Here is a 20,244-nt window from a genome sequence, read left to right as displayed (position 1 = left end):
TTGTGGTTGCACCTAGCTATATATAGGGTGGGACATTTTAGTTTTCTTAAAGATGCAGAGAGGTATATATTATTGGAAAGATGGTTTGAAGGTGTACATCTATTAAGAAATCACATATATGTTTACATGGTGATCTATGTTCAGTAAGGATGATGAAAATGTCATGTATATGGTAAGGATGATGTTTTTTCTTTATACATGTTTTTTTTTTAAATTGAGAAGGATTAATAGTGCAGAATGACTTGAGAGTTCTTGCACTTGCTTCATTTGGTGTGTAACTGTGTTTGGAAAATGCTGAATATATTTTTTAGAGGCAGAAGAAGTATTTGAGAAATTATGCAGCTATATCATTCCCAAAATGTTTTGTGCTTTGGACATTTTTTAAATGGTGGTTTCCTTTATTCAGAAACTTACTGATGCATGTGGATACTCAGTAACAAAGCAATGTATGCTGCAAGCGAGCTATGTATGCATTTATATGCCAAGTGTGATATCTAGACTTCAGTCACACATAGCTCAGTAGAAAAGCATATGTATAGTAAAACAGGTAGTTTGATAGTGACAGAAGGAGATGACCAATGAGTCATATATATAGTCACAACTGTTATGTATATAACAGCAATGAAGATACTTTCATAGTCAGTCAGGTAGTAGTCAAGTACTCATGCAAACACCCAACCATTAGTGAGGCAGTCATCAAATCAGTGATTCAGTATCCATGGAGTTATTCTGTTACCTAGGCGCTACACTTGTACTCTTGCAATCAGGCAAGCAGAAATGATGTAGTCATTTAACTATGGAGGCACTACTTATACATTTATCTAATCACCCAGACAGTAACCACTTACTTATGCAATTAACAAGGCTGTGACTATGCAGTCATTGTAACACTTGGGGAGAGGAGTTGGCCTAACGGCTAGGGCATTCGCCCTCGAATCTGGGGAATTGGGTTCGAGCCTCGGCAATGACAGCTGAACATCCTGTGATTCTGGGCAAATCACTTAATCTCCCCGTGCCTAACAAAAATGAATGTGTCCTCATGTAATGCAACTGGTGCTATGTAAAGCGCTTTGAGAACCGATTCGGGTCAAGTTTGCGCTATATAAAACTATGTAAAAAAAAAAACTTTTGCAGAATCTATGCAGTCATCTAAGCATACACTTACAACCCATGCAGTGAATGAAAGACTGAGGCACATGCATGAACTCATGCAAACACTCAGGTACTACTCATGCAGTCATCTAATTACATAGAGAGTAGTATTGTAGTAAACCTGTTATTCCTCTAGTAGCTATGTACCCATTTAATTACTGAGAGAATACTCTTGCACTAATACAATCACCCCAGCAGTACACTTACTTTCATCCAATCTCTCAAGGTTTAGCAATGGAGTCATGGAATCACTCAGACACTAGTCATGCACCCGTGTAATCAGGCAGACATTACTGATGCACTCATTGAATTATCCAGGCACTACCAATGCAGTTATCTAAACACCCAGGCACTACCTGTTTACTGAACCAAAAATACCTGGGCAGCAGCCAAGTAGTCATGCAATCACTGAAACACTACTGATGCACTCATCTAATCTGCTGGGTGCTATGCATGTACTTAAACAATCATGCATATACTTTCCATGCACTCTATAAATCTCCTATATACTTTCTAAGCACTCCTGCAATCATCCAGACACTAAAGTTGCATTCATTTAATCATCCAACCAGTATCAATATATGTTTTGAATTATTGAGCCATTAGTCATGCACTTATCTAATCATTCAGGCACTACTTATGCACTCAGCTAAACACCCAGATAGTAGTGATATACTCAAGTAAACACGCAGGCAGTAACTATACAGATATGGAACGACCCATGGGTTTCTGATATGCTCAGGGAGTCATCTAGGCAGTACCCGTATCCTCAAAGAATCACCTAGGTACTATGTATGCATCAATTCAATCATCCAGGGAGTATTCGTATATTCAACCACAAATGCATGTTTTTCAATTTTTACTGAACAATATGTAGTCTTTTAGAAACATCTTGTGAATTATATATGCAAGCTGTGACATACTCTTGGATGTGGTTGGAAGAAGTAGTGAGGTATATGCTTTGATAGACATTAACGTGCAGATTGTTATATGCACCGTATCCCAAAATTTTAATCGGATACATTTAAAAAGAACAGTACTGAGATAGTAAATAAAGCACTAACACAGTGGTAGAGAGGCATCCAATAGCTATTATGTTGTGTTTGCATTTATAGTGTTGAGGCACTGTATGTACTTGTAATCTTCAGGATAAATTTAAATGAAAGTAATGCAGTGCGGAGCTGCAAGCCATTTGGATGCGTCATGCTGCATTACTTTCAAAGCACAAGGATGCGTCATATTTACAACAATATGATAGATTCCTATGTTCTCCCCTTTTCTGGGGCAGAAGTGACTGCCATGCGCCACCGCAGGCACCCTTGCACCATGGTGCAAGGGTGCCTGTGTAGTGGGGATGATTGCTTTGTAGCGCGCTCTGTAAATGTCATTGATTGATTGATTGATTGATTGATTGATTGATTGATTGCTTTTGTGCAGAAAGGGACACCTTTCGGTACAAAAACAATCACAAGAGGTATTTCCCTCTTTGTATGCGTGCTGTAGAATGCAGCACGCATAGAAACAGGAGAAAATGAGGAGAAAGAAAAGTATTTCTCCTCATTGCATCTCCGTACACCTCCCCTAGGGAGCACCACCCAGAGCAACACCCATGACATTTTTCTTTCACGTAAAGTGCTGCCTGAAAAGCACTTGTATTTATAAGGCCATGAAAAGCTACGCAGAGTGGCTTTATGTGGCTTTGTAAATATAGAGCACCACATTACGGTGCCTGTGTGTAAAAAAAAATGATGCTCCGGAAAGTGCATGGGGCTCGTAAATATGCCTTCTTGACTCGATGTTCATCTTAAAATTTACTACAGAAGGGATAAACTGGTCTTTCACCATGTCAGTCAGTAGTAAAGTAGTTGGTAGATTGCTAGGGTAAAAATGTAAATATACTTGGTTTTTTTACTGAACAATATCTACATAACTACACACCCCGTTACAATGCCTGCAACAGCTCAGACGAAAAAGCAACAAAAGCAACTACAGTATGTTTGCAGAAATGAGTTACAAAAGAGGCAAAATGCAGAAAAAGTGGTGAAAGAAAAAAGAGCTACTTGGTAAGAGGACAAAGTAATTTCTTAAAAGTATATGCACACATTTACAAAGATTACAAAATAAAGAAAATTGAATATGAGTATTAGAAACAATAAGAGTGGACAAAGTGTACATTGCAAGAACAGAAAATTTTTTGAAAGTCATGGACGCACCTTAACCAGGAGACAGAAGCAATTTCGTAGTAGAGTGGTTATGAATCTACAGAGAAATATGAAGAAGTATAGAAGAAGGAGAGAGGCACTGAAACAGAAAGAACGTGTTGAGAGAGTAGTTGATAAGGCCTTTGCTTAGGAGAGGAAGCTTTTTGTTTTGATTCTAAATAGAATGAAGACTCTTGACAAAATAGTGTTGTGCATGAAGAGACAAAACCAGACCAAAAGATTAGTGAACAGAAGTCATTTTTGTACAGTTTTTAGTGGAGAATGGATGCATACTTCTCATACAGAACCTCTCTTTGATGAAGAAAGCTATCTCCAGGATAACAGATTAGTTCAAGCTATTGATGAAAGCGGACAATGTTATGAAATGAAGAATGGCAGTCCTTAAGGAAAAGAGGTGATGGTACCTAGAAATGTAGAAGAGGTTATGTATGTCTGTAAGTGTATTTTTCAGTATGAAATCCATTTACTGATGGCAGGATCCCCATTGTAAATGTAACAATGTTGTGCTGACTTACGACATTTCTCAAAATAAAACCAGTTAATTAATGTATTTTCTGATAAAGACATATTAAATCAAAAAATGAGTGGTGTATTATATAAATATAATACACAATATCCAATTATAGAAAGAAAGTATGAAAATCCTACAGCTTCACTTACAAAAAAATGGACATTACAATTAAGAAGTAAAATTTAAATAAACCTTAGAAATTGGAAAAAACAAAGGATATAGGAAGGTTATAGTTAACAAGTAGCATTTAAAAAACCTTAGAAATTCAGTGAAAAAAACAAAGGTTACAGGGCGTTATAATTAGAAAATAGAATTTAAAAAAACCTTAGAAATTCAATTAAAAAAACAAAGGCTACAGAGATGTTATAGTTAGGCTCAAGTTTCACTCGTACAAAACCAGAGAAAATCAGCAGTTATAGTTAGCTGAGCTAACTAGAACTCGCGCCTCCACAATGCACTGCTTATGACCTCACATATTACATCACTCATGACATGGTCCATGACATCACTGATGACATCACTGAAGACATCTCAAATGACATCACTGATGACGTCACTGATGACATCATTCACAGAATCTCTGACACAGCCACTCACACCCCAAGTAACCATTCATACATCCACTCCAACTTTCACACTACCATTCTCAAAACCATTGACACACCCATACCAGTACTTACATACCCATTCGCTGATTCATAGGTCTACACACACATTCAGCCACTCACCCATACGGCCACTCATACACCCACTCACTCACTAATACAGCCACTGACATATCCACTCATACACCCATGCAGCCACTCACACACTGTCAGACTCTCATACTAGTTTCATGCACACACGTGACCCCGCCCTGTATTTCTTCTTCCGGCTTTCTCTTGCCAGCTTTCCACAGCACTTCTGGCTGACTAACAGGGCGCTTGACTCGCCCGTCTTGGTTGCATTCCTTAAATTATCTTGCATGCCTACAAGGACTATGTGACCCCACCGAGGACCGCTGACCTCGCCGCAACTAGGTATATTCCTGCTCCCTTCCCGCCCCCACCTTTTTCTTGCAGACCACCTGCCCATGTGTTCTTCTCCTAATACCGCCCTCCCCTTTTTCAGGTCCGGTTAACGCGGACCCAGGTACAAATTTACCACGCTTCTCGAACATGGATTTTCTGAAACCTCACATACAGGTAACTACTTCGCCACTGCCCCTGTTTTTACTTAATCTCCGCACCGGATATTCCGGCTTGTTTCTCTAGGCTCTTCATAGAGCTACCCATGCATAACACTTTCTTTCCCCCACCAGTGGTCCCTTTCTGGATCCACCACTTCACCTTCGCCATCGGGCTATCCCTATTCCTCGACTGGATTGATTCACAACTACCATTACAGGTAGTTATTTCTCTTTTTCTTTTCCCTCCTGCTCATTTAATCATTCAATCATTTACTGGTTTCCAGTGCCTCATTTCTCCTTCCTCCTTTTGTACAGCACTATACTGAAATCAGTAACCATTGTCCTGATGATGACCTGGAATTGAACAGATCGAAACGCCGTCGACTACTCAGCGTAAACCTTGGCGTTTTTGTGGTCAATCTAATAAGTCAAAATCAAAATACCTACCTTGTATATAATTTTCATTGTATCACCGACCACTCAATTATTTTTGTATGCTGCATTGTGCCGCTCACGCTATTTTCTGACTCCTGTGTCACTGCACAGCTCACCGTCACTAGCACGCTCAGTGCACACTTGTGTTTTTTTGTTACTTTTGTATGAATTGTACTGTAGTGCTGATACAACTACTTACAAATAAGAATAAGAATCTATATTCTATCAAACTCTCTTGTGGTCTCCCTTTCTTCTTCCCCTCCCCTCCCCTCAGTGATTTATACACTCCTTGCATTTGCCCCCCTTAATGATTACCGGTTGAGACATTGTTCTTATGCTACAAGTGTGATATCTAGACTTCAGTCACACATAGCTCAGTAGAAAAGCATATGTATAGTAAAATAGGAAGTTTGATAGTGACAGAAAGAGATAACCAATGAATCAGATATATAGTCACAACTGTTATGTATATAACAGTAATGAAGATACTTTCATAGTCAGTCAGGGAGTAGTCAGGTACTCATGCAAACACCCAAACACTAGTGAGGCAGTCATCAAATCAGTGATTCAGTATCCATGTCAGACACTCATAGAGCTACTCACACACCTACTCACTCACCCAAAGTCAATCACACTGCCATTTACTCACCTATACTGTTATACACACACCAACTCACTTATTCATACAGATAGTAACACATACTTCCTCACCTTTACAGTCACTGACACAAGCACACACTCACCCATACAGCCACTCTCACAATCACTCACTCACACATACAGCCACTTATATACTCCAACACTCACATGTACTGCCTTTCACATATGCAGTTACTCACCGATATACCACCGAGACTTCCAGTCACTCACTGAAATAGCCTTACACATACTCACTCACTCCCCCATACAGCCCCTCTCAGACAAACTCATGAACCCATACAGCCAGTGATTCACCCACTCATTCATCCATGCAGGGAGTCACACACACCCTCACCCACCCACATAGACACTCATGTACCCCTACAGGTACTCAGACAACCAATCAATAACACATATAGGCACGCATTTACCTACTCACCAACCCATGCAGCCAATTACACACCAACTGACAGACTGATACAGACATTCACACAGATTAGTCACTCACCCATACATTTACTGAGAGACGTATAATCACTCACTTATACAGTCAGTCACGCACCCACTAAATCATCCATACAGGCACTCATACACCCTCTCATTCATCAATACACCTTGGTATATATATATTTAACACTCATAAACTTTTTAGAAACACTCACAGTCGCCGGATGATGTCATCAGTGATGTCAACTGAGATGTTGATGTGAGATCATAAGCAGTGCATTGCGGGGGTGCAAGTTATAGTTAACTCAGGTAACTAGAACAGCTGAACTTCTCTGGTTTTGTATGAGTAAAATCTGACCCTAACTATAACGTCCCTGTATCCACTGTTTTTTTTAGTGAATTTCAAAGGTTTTTTAAATTCTATTTGCTAATTAACTATAAGGTCCTTGTAAGTTTAGTTTTTTTCAATGAATGAATATATATATATATATATATATATATATATATATATATACATACATATATAAATAAATGTGCGCAATAGGAATTAAAATAAATGTGTTCTAACAACACGTTTTAAACAATTGTACTAATAAACACACATTCATACATTTATTACTACAGTGCAAAGGTCAAAGTCGAGTAAACTACCACAGTACATCAAAAGTGGCATGAGAAAGCCTCTATTTACTGCCTTGCAGACTGCATGTAATGCTTACTTTACACATGGAAATGCCTCTGCAAATGGTGATGAGGGCTCTTCAGGGTGATCTTACCTCACTGTAGAAATTTAACCCCTTACATACTGGTTTTAGTCAAAAACGTTTTGTTCAATCAAATGCCAACGAAAAAGGCCATGGCATATACTGTATATGCAAATGCACAGAGTATTATATCCTGTTTATAATCTATCTCACTTATATTGAATTCGGGTGACACTCCTCACGATAAATACATTTGCTCTAAATGCTTTAGTGACTGGGCCAACAGGACAGGAACACATAACCATCTGCCACACATTAGCCACCCTGAGTCGATTCTGATCAAGTTACATCATAGGTATGTGGGGAAGTACTAGATAGGCTGGGGTGGATTGAGGGATGACACCCACATACAATGATCATCATTATCCTACACTATGGTAATGCAAAAGACAAGTACCTTCTTTTTCAGCTCATACTCCATATTGTGCTCCGGTGGATTCATCTTAGAGCGCTTTACATACATCTCATGTAAGGCATGGGCCATGGCATAGACTGCATTGTAAGTAGCGTAAGAAGTCCTAAAGTTATGGAGGTCATAATTAGAGGCCGTCAGGGTTTTCACATCCGCCTTCCCTGTGCAGTTAGAAAGAGGACCGTCAAAGAGGAGATCATACATTTCTTTCTTGACCCCACTCAGCGACAGAGGTGCACAGCGAAAGCTCATCACCCAGAAATCGTTAATGAAGATGTCCTCAGGGCGGTTGGAGATATGAATATCCTGGAGGAAATCCCTTAACCCGCGTATTTCACCGTGCCGGAATCCGAACAACAAACTTCCACTGAAGGGGGATGGGAATAGTGTGCCCAGACTTGCAAATATGTTCCATTTTTCAGGCATGATAAAGACTTTTCCAACATGAACAGGTAGCAAGTGAGTGTGTAGAAACACGAAGAGAGCAGTAGACGAGCCGCAGAGAACAATGATATTAGATGATGATTTTGAGATAACCATTGCACTCTGCTCATTCTCTGTCACCATTTGGGGCATTGAAGACACCTTCTCAGAAAATTCAACACATATTCCATACTTGGTCATCACAGCTTCAAGTTCTTCACTTTCTTGTTCGCCATCGTCATCGTGGGATGCCACAATCCCCACCCAGGTCCAGCCCATATGGACAAGTAGTTCAGCAATGCCGGCATGTTGGGAACGTTCATCTGGGACACTGCGGAAAAATGTGGGAAACTGATTCCGATCACTTAGTAAAGGGTCTGTTGCACCGTAACTGATCTGGGGAAAAAAGATGCAAAGATTACTCATAAAATAACCCAAAATATTCTTCTCTGTGGTTTATAGCCCACTAAATGGAAAGAGAAACTGCTCAAATAAATCAACTTCAAGTATTCAGATATATACCATATACTATATCATCAACCATAGAATACTGATCTTTAATAACAAACAATGTTATCAGTTAAAACCAATACCTCACCACACAGATTCTTAAATCATTAGTGACATCTTATATCTTTATCTTACTACAGTCTCAGCTCAAGCACTGACCCTTAATGCTTCAAGTCAAATGTGATCTCACCTCTACTCCAAACACTGACGCTGACCAAGCAACCCCGTTTTAATATTGTCCTAAATATTGTCTCTAAACTTCTTTTCTTCTCCAAAATGTCATACTATCTTGTTTATAACCACCCCACATTGTTCCTATCCTTACACAATCTAATAAACCTTTACTAAGCATCTACTAAACATCCTACAGCATTCTACTTGTGATCTCTTCGCCTCACTGAAACTACCCTCTATCATGCTGCCAACTTCAATACCTCATCCAACCATAAGTGCGTCTCCGCTGCTGCTCTTTCCTGATACCTTTTGACCCGCCAGCAGCGATAGATACCATTCTTCGCTCCACTCTGCTGGACACCCTACTGCTCTTGGAATCATCGAAAAAGCAAGTTTCTTCTCCTCTTTTTGTAATAATTCTTCTCGCTTTCTGGGTGCTCATCAGCTTTTTTCGCCGACTACCTTTCTCTTCTGCCATGATCTCCTCATTGGCTTTGCCCATCATCTCTCTGCAGCTGATAAACAAATCTTCTTTCCTTTTCCTGATCTCAAACCTGTGCATTCAAGCTCTGGTTCGTACCTGCCTTACAGGTGTCTGGTTTGAGATGGAACACCACTCTCTCGTGCTGAGCTCCTCAATAATTACCTATGTCCCATCAAATCTAGCTCTCACATCTTTGCCACAACCTATATTCTTTACCCCCACAAAACTCTCACTCTGACATCAGCAGCCAGAATTCTTGGAGTGTACTTTGACTAGACTACGTATACGGAATCATCCATCAGAGGCAAAGCTACCACCAGCAGATACCAAGGTCTAAACATCCAGAAAGCTCAACCTAACATCTCCTTCTGCACAAGCAAGACCACGACCTCAAAACATGTCCTCAGGAATTAGAGTACAGCAAAGGTGTAGTTAGTGGTGTGAACAAGGCTCATTTTGGTTGCTGGACAAACTATTACAGTTTGCCACATGTAGTCTCTTTCACTTACCCAGATGCATTCTTACCTCACACTACTGCCACCAGGTTGGAACATTATCACTCGTAAGCACAGAGCCGTGGGGCTCATGTGCAAAGCCCTTTTGTGATAGCAAACTCTGCGATTCGCAAAATCCCAAGGTTTGCGAGGTCAAAGGATTTGCTGTTATTCCACAAGCAAGTTAAGACCTGGCTCTTCCCTTGAACCTAACCAGCTGTCCGGCACAGCTCGCAGTTGTGTTTAATCTTTTTACTGTGTCTTAGCGCCAGGATGCCCGTAGGGTTAGAGTGCACTTTATAAGTGTGAAATACATACATACATACATACATACAAAGGGGCTTTTCTTTACATATAAAAGCCCTATTACGAATTTTAAAATTGTTTCTGGCTCATAACCGTGCCCAAATCGCAAACAGGAGGGAGCCTCAATGGTTTGTGACCGCGAGTGCATCTGTAAATCTTTGATCAGATACTGACCCCTCAAAGGCGGTGGTATCTGATTTGCAAAGGAGAGGGGCCCAGTTGAACCCTGATCCCTTTGTGAACATTAAAAAAGTGTCAGTGAAACATTTTAAAAAGACAAAGCTTTTTTCTATGCATTCCTGTTTCCTTGAAGAAAAAATGGTTGCATTTAAAAAAAAAAAAAATCTTCACATAAACACAATTGCAGACATGGTGGTCCGCCGACCCTTGCAGGCCACCATCTGTGTGATTGTGGCCAATGACAGGGAGTCTCGATTGTAACCTGCCCAATGAACACTGATCGTTCTGTGACCTTCTGTGGTTCTGTGTTTTTTGTCAGCCGACTCAGCTCTACATAAGTTGGTTAAAAAAATCAGAAAACGTCAGTGCCCAATTTGCAACCAGTTTTTGCATACGAGTTCCTAGCACATGCGGCCCCGTATAAGCTGCAAATCGATGTCTTCAAAGATTTTAATTGATTAGCTTCCAACTTCCCAGATGAAAACCGCCTAAAAAAGCTATTCCCTGCAATCTTTGCTAAGCTCACACTTGCCACATCCACACCTCTTTGCTAAGTCCCATTTTCAGGGCGTTTAACCAAGTGGGACCTCCCCATTGGAATTCCCTCTGCACTGAAAGACATGTCATGCCCTCCCCTCCACCTTCAGGGCTGCTCTAAACCACAGCTCCTCAAACTGGAAATAATAAAGAGTAAAATCTCTTTAATGTTTCATCTTAGCTCCAGCTGACCCGTCCACCTCTCACTCATGTTCAGTGAACATCTCCTTGTTCTTCACTCAAACTGATGGTCACCACTTATGGACGGTCTGTGGTCTTGCTACTTATGTCCACTTAAACAAGCATAGAGGTGGATTAGGTTAGTTACGGCCAGGGGCGTAGATTCAGGAGGGGGGGGTGTTTGGGGTGTTAGACCCCCCAATAAATGGATTCTCCAGTAAATAGTTGGCTTCAGAGGCCTTCAGTTGGGTATGGCGAAGCCTTGTTGGATTTCACCTAGGATTTTAACATGCGCATTGAGACAAAACACGCACACGCACGCGCACACACACATGCGCACACACACACGCACACACACACAGATGCACTCTGTCACACTCTCTCTCTCCTCTCTGTTTTGATGTTCTAAAAACTTGGTTATTTTACAATAAACACTGCTCTCCCTTTCCACTGCCCCCTGAGCCCACTCATGCCCTGCTTCTTATATAATGTATGTTACCTTGATATGTCAGGGTAATTGTTGGGAAATTTGAAGCTCACCCAACCCATCCCCCCCACACCCCCCCCCCCACCCCAATCTTACTGACCAAGCTACGGCCCTTGTAATAGGTCAAAAGTTTGAAATAAAACACATTGAATATACAAGACAAAGTAGAAAAAAATTCCTAAAAACATCATTACATTGAAATAAAGGATATAGAAAATACAATTTGGGCAAAATATAAAAAGCCCTTCTAAATTTTCGTCGATATTTGTGCAGAAACATTAAACAATGCACACATCAAAATAAGGTAAGTAAAGGAGATTTTTAACTAGTTTGCAGCCCATTTTCTCCTTTGGGTTAAGCTTGTATGAGATCAAGGTATGTTCTCAATTCACAATCTCTGTAGGTAGATAGAGAGAATGTTTCCGGTGTAAGCTTCGCATATATGAGACACATTATATGTAGACATGCTTTGGTGGTGAACCACCCCCAGTACATTAGCAGAAATTTGCATATAAGGGGCACATAATATATATACCTAGTTTAGTTGTATCCAACTCCCGATACACTGACAAACACCCCAAATTTGTGTTAATATTCTCGAGGTCTCAATACCAAAATACAATTTTTCATCAGACATTGAATGTTCCTCACAAATAATATCTCTTCAGTACATTCATGCTTAGAACTCAATAAGAATACTCACACAATTAATACTGAAAAAGTGTACTCTGTGTTCAAAATTATTGACACAGTTTGTGACCCCCATCGATGTGAGTAGTACTCGTTGTTTGACGAGGGGTCACCGGGATGTCCTTAGCTACTGGTGACATATCATTTCCCCCCAAAAATAATGTAATTCATGATCCACATTTAGGCCAGTTTCCACGGTACACAATTTCATAATCCAAAGAGCTTCCCTTCTGCAGAGGGCCAATTCCCTGTTACCCCCTCTTGGGTGTCTCTGGACGTGCTCAATACCATAAAAATAAATGTTCTTATTTTTATCTTGTAGGGGACTATCCACTATATGAGTGGAGATAGGATATCTTATATCACGTTGTATTACCGCTCTCATATGTTCACATATTATCTCTTTCAAGGCTCTTATCATGCTACCCACACATTTTCTCCCACATTTGCATTCTATCACATAAATGACAAATCTGGTATTGCAATTAATATTGGAGGTAATCATGTATTGCAATTAATATTGGAGGTAATCATGTGTCTCTTAAGTTTGAGTCCCTCAAAATGTTTTTTCGTATCACTTGCCCATTTGCAAGCTACATACTGTCCAAACTATTAAAATCCCTGTATGGAGAGGCAAGCCAATTGCTCTCTGGTCTGGCTATAGGGTAACTAGGGCTTAATATGCCCCTAAGGCATGTCCCCTTACAATACGTGATATCTGGTCTGTTCATAATACACCCCTCAAGGGATTTTTCTGCCTGTAGTATATGCCAGTGCCTTTTCAGACGACGCACCAGAATCTTTGACCAGCTAGTGTATTCAGTCACTATGCATACCATCTCGTCCTGTACAGTAGTTTTAGTATGTTCCCTCAGTGTCTCAAGTCTGACCATGTACTTTATTCTCCGTGCCGATTTGTTTAGTGTGTTAGTATCATAGCCCCTCCTCTTAAAGCGTGCAATCATAGCTTGTGAACATTCCAAAAACTCAGGATCATAACTACAATTCCTTCTAGCACATGTGAGTTCCCCCAAAAGGGATTGCCGTAATCTGGTGTCTAGGGTGGGCACTTTTTGCATGTAACACTGCATTGCATGCAGTTGGCTTACGGTGTAGCCTACTATGCATTTTACAGTCCCTTATGAATAATTCTACATCCAGGAAATTGCCTTTGTATCTACTGTGTTCATGAGTAAACTTGATATTAGATTGATTGCTATTAAGATGTTCAATAAAGCCATCAAAATTCTCAACCGTGCCAGTCCTTACCATTAAGCAGTCATTGATAAGGTGACCCCAGCATAAAATGGAGTTATTCCGCTCGGAGCCCATGGTACCCCAGATCTAACTCTCCTTCAGCCAACCCATAAAGAGGTTTGCATACGAGGGAGAGAATCTGGAGCCCATGGCAACTCCTTGTGTTTGTCTATACCATCTATCCCTGAATAGGAACACATTATTGTCCAGAATTAGTTCAATCATGGCAATCAACATGTCAATATGATGCCATAGGCTCGCCGACCTGGTGTTCAAAATACGTCTGATTGCTACAGTCCAGCGTCCCTTCCAATACTGGTGTACAACGCCCTAAAATCTAGAGTCACCAACTTCATGTTGTCATCCCAATTTAAGTCAGCCATAATACCCAAAATGTGTTTTGTGCCTCGCATGTAGGATGGCAGGTTGCTCACCAAGGGTTTTAAAAACATATCTACATATTCTGAAAGTCTTTCTGTAGGCCCTTCATTACCCGATATTATTGGTCTGCCTGGAGGGAAGGGAAGGCCCTTATGAATTTTCGGGAGTGTATATATACAAGGGTATTTCGGTCGGTCTATTTTCAAATATATGCGTTCATCATCCTCCAGTAACCCCAATTCATGCCACCGCTCTAGATGTCTATTGATGTTATCCGTCAGTGTGACTATTGGGCAACAGGTAAGGGCTTCATAGCGTCCTGATCAATCAGTTGCGACATATCTTGTTCATAGTCAGCATGTTTCCTCACAACCATATTTCCACCCTTACCTGCCTCTTTGATCACTATGTCATCATCATCTCCTAGAATCTTCGGAGCCTCACGTTCCCCAGTAGTTTTATTATCACTTTTATTAATGTTAGGTCTCTTTCTGTCTATGAATCTATCCAGATCCCCTATTACTGATTTATAAAAACAATTCACTAAGGGTTGTTGGGACTGGTGCAAGGTACCCACTTTAACTAGTGGACATCATATACCAGGCCAACTTCTCACATACGAGTAATAACACCACCTGGCAGTGGCAGATCTTTGGGCTGGGTCGTGCCCTGTGTGCATCTTTTTTTCGGATGAGGCGGTGCATCATCAATGTCTCTGGCTGCACAGTGCTCTCACTATGCATGCTGCCCCTGAGCTCAGTTGGGTGCTTTATCAGCCTGCAGGCTCAAAGCCTCCTCAGCCTGCCCTCACCTCTCCCGGGCTAATCCCCTCCAAGACCCCAAACTCTGAGGCAGCAGCCTATCATGGGCTCCCATGCATTAATGAGACAAGTGATTACATGAAGGCACGAGGACAAGTCGTGCACTTCAATGTAACTGCTTGTGTCGTTATTGGCACCACCTCTCAGTGGTGTTCCGCGACAGGGCCGTCCTTCTCATTCAGTGCCTGAAAATGCTTCTAATGGTGGCCCTGTTTGAAAGGACAGTGTGTGTCCAGTCCTCCAGTACAGAGTGACTAGTGCTTAGGAAGACAGTCAAGCTTCTAGGCGACCGGGCCAGGAATAAAAGATACTTTCTGTCACACATCATGCTTGAGGCAGAGTATGAGATGAATCAAATATGGTTGCCTGTCGGGCCTGAAAGTCAACTGGGGCAAGACTTGTGTGTACCCCATCGCACAGTGGGAACGGACCCCCCCCACCCTGGGAGAAATCCGCTGTGAAGCTAGCTGTCTGCCGTACCTGGGAGTGCACATCTACCGCACCCAACAAGATCTGTTGGAGGGGAATGTAGGGAGGGCGATCAGAGGCCTGGCGGGCAGTATTGGATTCTGGAGCACCCTCCCACTTTCAGTAGCTGGGCGGGTAGCGCTGCTAAAGATGGTGGCGCTCCCGCGGCTGTTGTATTTCTTCCGCACGCTCCCTATTTGGGTGCCGGTGTCGGTCTTCCGCAGGCTCACAGCCATGGTCACGGGTTTTATCTGGGGATCTGGCAGGCGACGGGTGGCGCTAGCCACGCTGCGACGGCCTAGAGCCGAGGGAAGGCTTGCTGTGCCCGACTTCGAATGGTATTATTTGGCTGCCCAGATGCAATGGCTCACGCAGGCAGTGGCGAGGGAGTTTAGGGGCCCCGAAGACCCACGGGGCAGGGTGATCCCGCGACATGTCCTTTCTTTTATTGTCTTCCAGCAGCGGCTGGAGCTGTCGCAACTGACGCTTGAGGAACGAACGCTCCGGTTGTGTTGGAACCGCAGCCTGCGGAGGGTCGGCACTGTTCACCCCTATGCCCCGGAGATCCCTTTGGGGATATGCACGGCCCTCCCTCACGGCGGAGATTGGTCGGGGCTGGCTCAGTGGGAAGACCTTGGGATACAGATGGTGGGGGAGTTATACCTCAACGGAGTGCTTCAGCCATTCCAGGAACTGCAGGACTCCTTCGGGATCCCGAGGGGAGACTATCTACTCCACGCGGCCCTGGTGGCAGCTCTACAAAAACACTGGAATTCGGGGCACTCTGAACCGCAGACCGCTGCCGGCTGTCAGTATGTGGTCATGGCGGCGGGCACAACCAAGGCCATTACGTGCCTATATCGGAGAATGGCGACGGAACATCTAGCCCCTTTGAGTGCACTGAAGGTTAAATGGGAACGGGACGTCGGGAAGCCCATTCCGGACTTAACGTGGCCCACATTGCAGAGACGGGCCTGGAAGAGCACGCGTAACGCCAGGTTTCAATTGGTGCAATACTTCATCTTGCATAGGGCATATCTGACGCCAGCTAAACTATTTCAATATTTTGGGGGTCCCACTCCGCAGTGCCCTCGCTGTGGGGAGGAGGGAGCTGACTATAAGCACATGTTCTGGTCCTGTGGCGTTCTGAGCTGCTACTGGGGGGAGGTCATTGATTGCTTGACCCAGGTGACGGGGCGGGAACTGGGGGTGGAAATGGGAGTTTGTTTGCTGCTATGGTTTCCCCACACACCGTGCACGAAAGTCACGAGCAAGTTTTGCGACTTAGGGCTGGTAATGGCTAAAAGAGAAATTACCCTGCACTGGAAAACGAGAACTGGTCCCAGCTTTGCGAGGTGGAGAGCTGCCTTTACAAAATGGGCGGGTAGCGAGAGTACGCTTCGGTTGCAGTTAGCGCTGCGGAGCAACGATGACAAGGCGTTAGCCGTGGCACATGCATGGGAGGCACTAGTGGCTGACCTCCGGGGGTGGGGCACAGATGCGGAGGAGGGTGCTGAAGCGCTGGAGCCACAGGCAGCGGCGTAGCGGCGGAGAGGCGTCTGATGGATAACGCTTGAGGGTGGGGGGGCTTCCTTCTCCGCTCTGCTTGGCACCTGACCATGAGGGTGGGGAATGGCCCACGGCCGCGCCAACGGCTAACTACGCGATCGACTTATCCCGGTACCTGTGACTCTGGTACACTGACATGTGGGTGGGGGGAGGGATTGTCTGCATGGGGGAGTGTTGGGGACAGGGCGCTGATAGTTGAAAGTGGTCTCTACTGTATTATGTACTGGTGTTTATTACTGGAAGAAGACCGCGAATATGTTGATCACAACATTTGGCAACTGTACCTGTGTTATATAATAAAAATTGTTTTTGCAAAAAAAAAATGAGATGAATCAAATATACTAATAACAGTAAGATAAATGTGTTTGTTAATCCACCTCGTGCAAAGATTTGTGTTTTGTCTAATAACAGGTTTGACTCACTATAAAGTAGCACAGAGGGGTAACGTGCCTGCGCCAGAGCACACCTCTTGTTACTTCAAGTTTTTAAGTTACAATCCTGCCGATACATCACAGTCAGGTAAGAACCGGAATCCAGGGGCGGCATTCACGCTGCAGGCCATAGGTGTAGAACCTTATCGTTTTGCCATTCTTTTGTTATTCTTCGATTTCAAAAAAGGCTTCGTTTGGATGGTAATAACACCTTTTTTTGTATAGACAACCCTAACTACTGTATTATGTTTTAAAGCTGGACTTTGTTCTTCTCCAAACCAAGCACTTTTAACATACAACAGCTACCAGGATGAATGATGTGTGACTCCTACACCGTGTATCCCTCATTCTCTTTTGTAACATTCCTTGTACATTGATTTACACTTTTTTATAACTCCATGTGTAATATGTGTGTGATATAAAGTGCTCTGACACCCTACATTGCCCTTGGATAATTAGTGCTACAAAATGAATTAAATTTAAAAAAAGTAAAATGTAATTTAATACTAAAGTAATTACTGATACAGAGAGACACATCAGACATTCTTATAGTGCCTGCATATCTCTCATACATAAAGTCAAAATCCTGCCTCCAAATCGTAGTTTCTCTAAGCACTTGTAAAGTGATAACAAAATGGATGGATTGGCATCTACCTATTGGAGTCCAGATAGCTCCCAGTCTGGATGAGACACCAACAGGAGGAGGGCTAGTGGCCGTTTAAGTGAGGTCTTTGTGTTGGTCCCAGCTGGAAGTAAACATGGAAGTAAACATAAGAAACCATCCTTATAGTCTACAGGTTGCTTCTCTGAAAGGAAAGCAGATAAGTTGTGGGTGCTTCTAAATGATTCCTCATGTCTTCAAACTACAGTGGGACAAATAGACCATATTCCACTATCCCGGCGCGATCTGGGCCGATAAATTCTACTGGCTGTGGCTTAGTCCCCAACAGATTCTGCACTGATGAAAGGGACATAAACAAGGAGAGAGTGAAGAGGAGAGCGATGACGCAAGATATGCAGATGGATAATTTCAGAAAGATGTGGGGGGAAAAAAAGGCTCCATAGCCCGGGCCTCACCTTGCCCAGATGGGCACATGAAACTGGCCTTAACTCAGATTCTGGCTACATGGGTACAATTTATACAAGACCATCATTCTATGTGCTCTGGGGAGAGGGCAAGGATTGGATGTGTACGTAGTCTTAACCCCTTAATGACCCACTGGCTAGCACTGTGAGAAACGTAGACTGCTTTCAGCATAGGGACTTTCTATCACACCCCACCATAAACATCCACCCACACCCTGAACTCACCCAGACTCCTGGAGGTGACTCATTTCGCAATATACACTATACAAGTGACATACATTTTGCAGGAAGGTGTAGTATTATGTAGTGATTCTAGGTAGGCTTCACTATGCGATCCTCGCACAAACCCCAAAGATGGTCCTTGTCATCGCAATAATAAATCCTTAGCTCCGTCCAGATAGAGTGGCAAAGAGTAGTTAGTCTTTACTAGAGGAGCACGTGTTAAGCATTTCAGAGTACCAATGTGGACGAAAAGTGATTGACACGACGCAAAAGAAATCCAACACCAATTTCTAAAAATAAAGCAGATTTTTATAGAAATTTAGACACCAAAATTAAGTAAATCACTTAATTACAACTGGAGTTATGGATTTTAGAAGGAATAATGAATCACTGCAAAACTTTAGCATTGCGGTCAATGGTAAAAAGGACTAGTGACAATCAGTCACTTGCAGGTCAAGTTGTGTTGAACCCAAGGAGGTGGAAGGTAGTGCCACACCATACCACATCAGTTAGTTTGATTTTACTGGCTCAAGAAGCCCAGGTGTTGAGCTGTACTGGCTGTCCGTGGTGCTGTACAGGGAGACATGGGGGAGCTGGTTTTACCCCGTACACGGTGCTGGTGAGGAAACGGGTGCAAAAAGTCAACAACGTGACCCCTGCCGGTGCTGGATGAAGATGTTGCAAAGTTCCCTCGAGTTGCAGCGTCAATTAAAGGTGGTGATTGCAGGACTGGCCACCAACAAGCCTTGGCAGCACTAAGGTCGGCAAGAAGTTGTTTTGACATCAGGGGAAAAACGATAGCCGCCTGAAACTTGCTGGAGGTCAGGACTATGTTTCTCACAATGCACTGGACCATTTACTTTCGGGCAAACCCTAAAAGGACCCGATGGGCAGAGATTCTTTGGTCCTGGTATGTTGATTTTACCTGCAGTGTGCAGGGGATTAGTACCACTAGTCCAGGGGAGTCTGGTTTGACTTTGGCCCTCAAGGGACCCTCTATGTGGGGCACCAGTCTTTGGTCCACGACGAGTCGCAGGTGTGCTGTTCCAGTAAGGTTGCCACAGGTGCAGAGTATCACGCCTTTGGTGTCTGCAGCTCCTGTTGTGGCAGACTCAGCTTTCTGCTGTGTCCTTTGTTGCAAGTCAGATAGGAACTGAGGTTCTGGTGTCAGGGGTGCAACTTAAATCCTAGAATTAGGGGTGTGGGTGCAAGTGGCCAATGGACTACCAGCCCCAGTGGCTAATCTGCCCCTGAGGTGACAACCTCCGGGGTGTATCGCCTTTTCTAATCTGAACCCTCTATTCTACCACTTTTAAAAATAGGCAGAATATTCCTCAGCTGTGCAGACCAGGTAGCTCACCCTAGAGGTGTGGGTAGCCTTGTGGGGGTGTACATCTCTTGACTACATAATTTCCCTGCTTGTCCTGGTGCAAATGTGTCCCTCGGGGCAGGTGGAAGGCTGTTTCTTTCTTTGGGAGGCAGCTAAATCGAGTTTGAGCAGTTTACACTGCTCCTGCATTCTGCAGTGGCAGGGCTGCTGTCATCTATTTACTTTGGTCACCCAGGATGGCACAAATAGTGCTTCAGGACATGGTGATCCCTTTAACACCCATGCCCTGGGTAGCACTACTGAAACCATAAACTACGGTTTTATAAAGGGGTTAAAGTCCTTCAGAGTCAAACACCAGCATCTATTAGTGAAATTGGGGGCAAAAGTGGGGGATCACCTGCAAAAAGGCCTGTTTTTAACACATTGCATGAAAACAAAACTGGAGAAAACGCACCTGGGGAAAA

The 20,244-nt window shown here is 43.1% G+C and overlaps 1 protein-coding gene across 1 annotated transcript in view; it reads right to left on the bottom strand.

The window, feature by feature from the left end:
• The window catches only part of LOC146822124 (vomeronasal type-2 receptor 26-like), a 135,457-nt gene that overhangs the window by 44,623 nt on the left and 70,590 nt on the right, over positions 1–20,244 (bottom strand). Inside the window, exon 3 of the mRNA XM_085609968.1 lies at positions 7,736–8,569. Within this exon, the coding sequence (XP_085466094.1) occupies positions 7,736–8,569 (834 nt within the window). The remainder of the gene's footprint in view (positions 1–7,735; positions 8,570–20,244) is intronic.

Source organism: Triturus cristatus, chromosome 6 (assembly GCF_964204655.1).
Source record: "Triturus cristatus chromosome 6, aTriCri1.1, whole genome shotgun sequence".
In the NCBI taxonomy this organism is placed as follows: Eukaryota; Metazoa; Chordata; class Amphibia; order Caudata; family Salamandridae; genus Triturus; species Triturus cristatus.
Note: the sequence above shows the minus strand (reverse complement) of the source record. Positions and strands in the feature narration are given on the sequence as shown.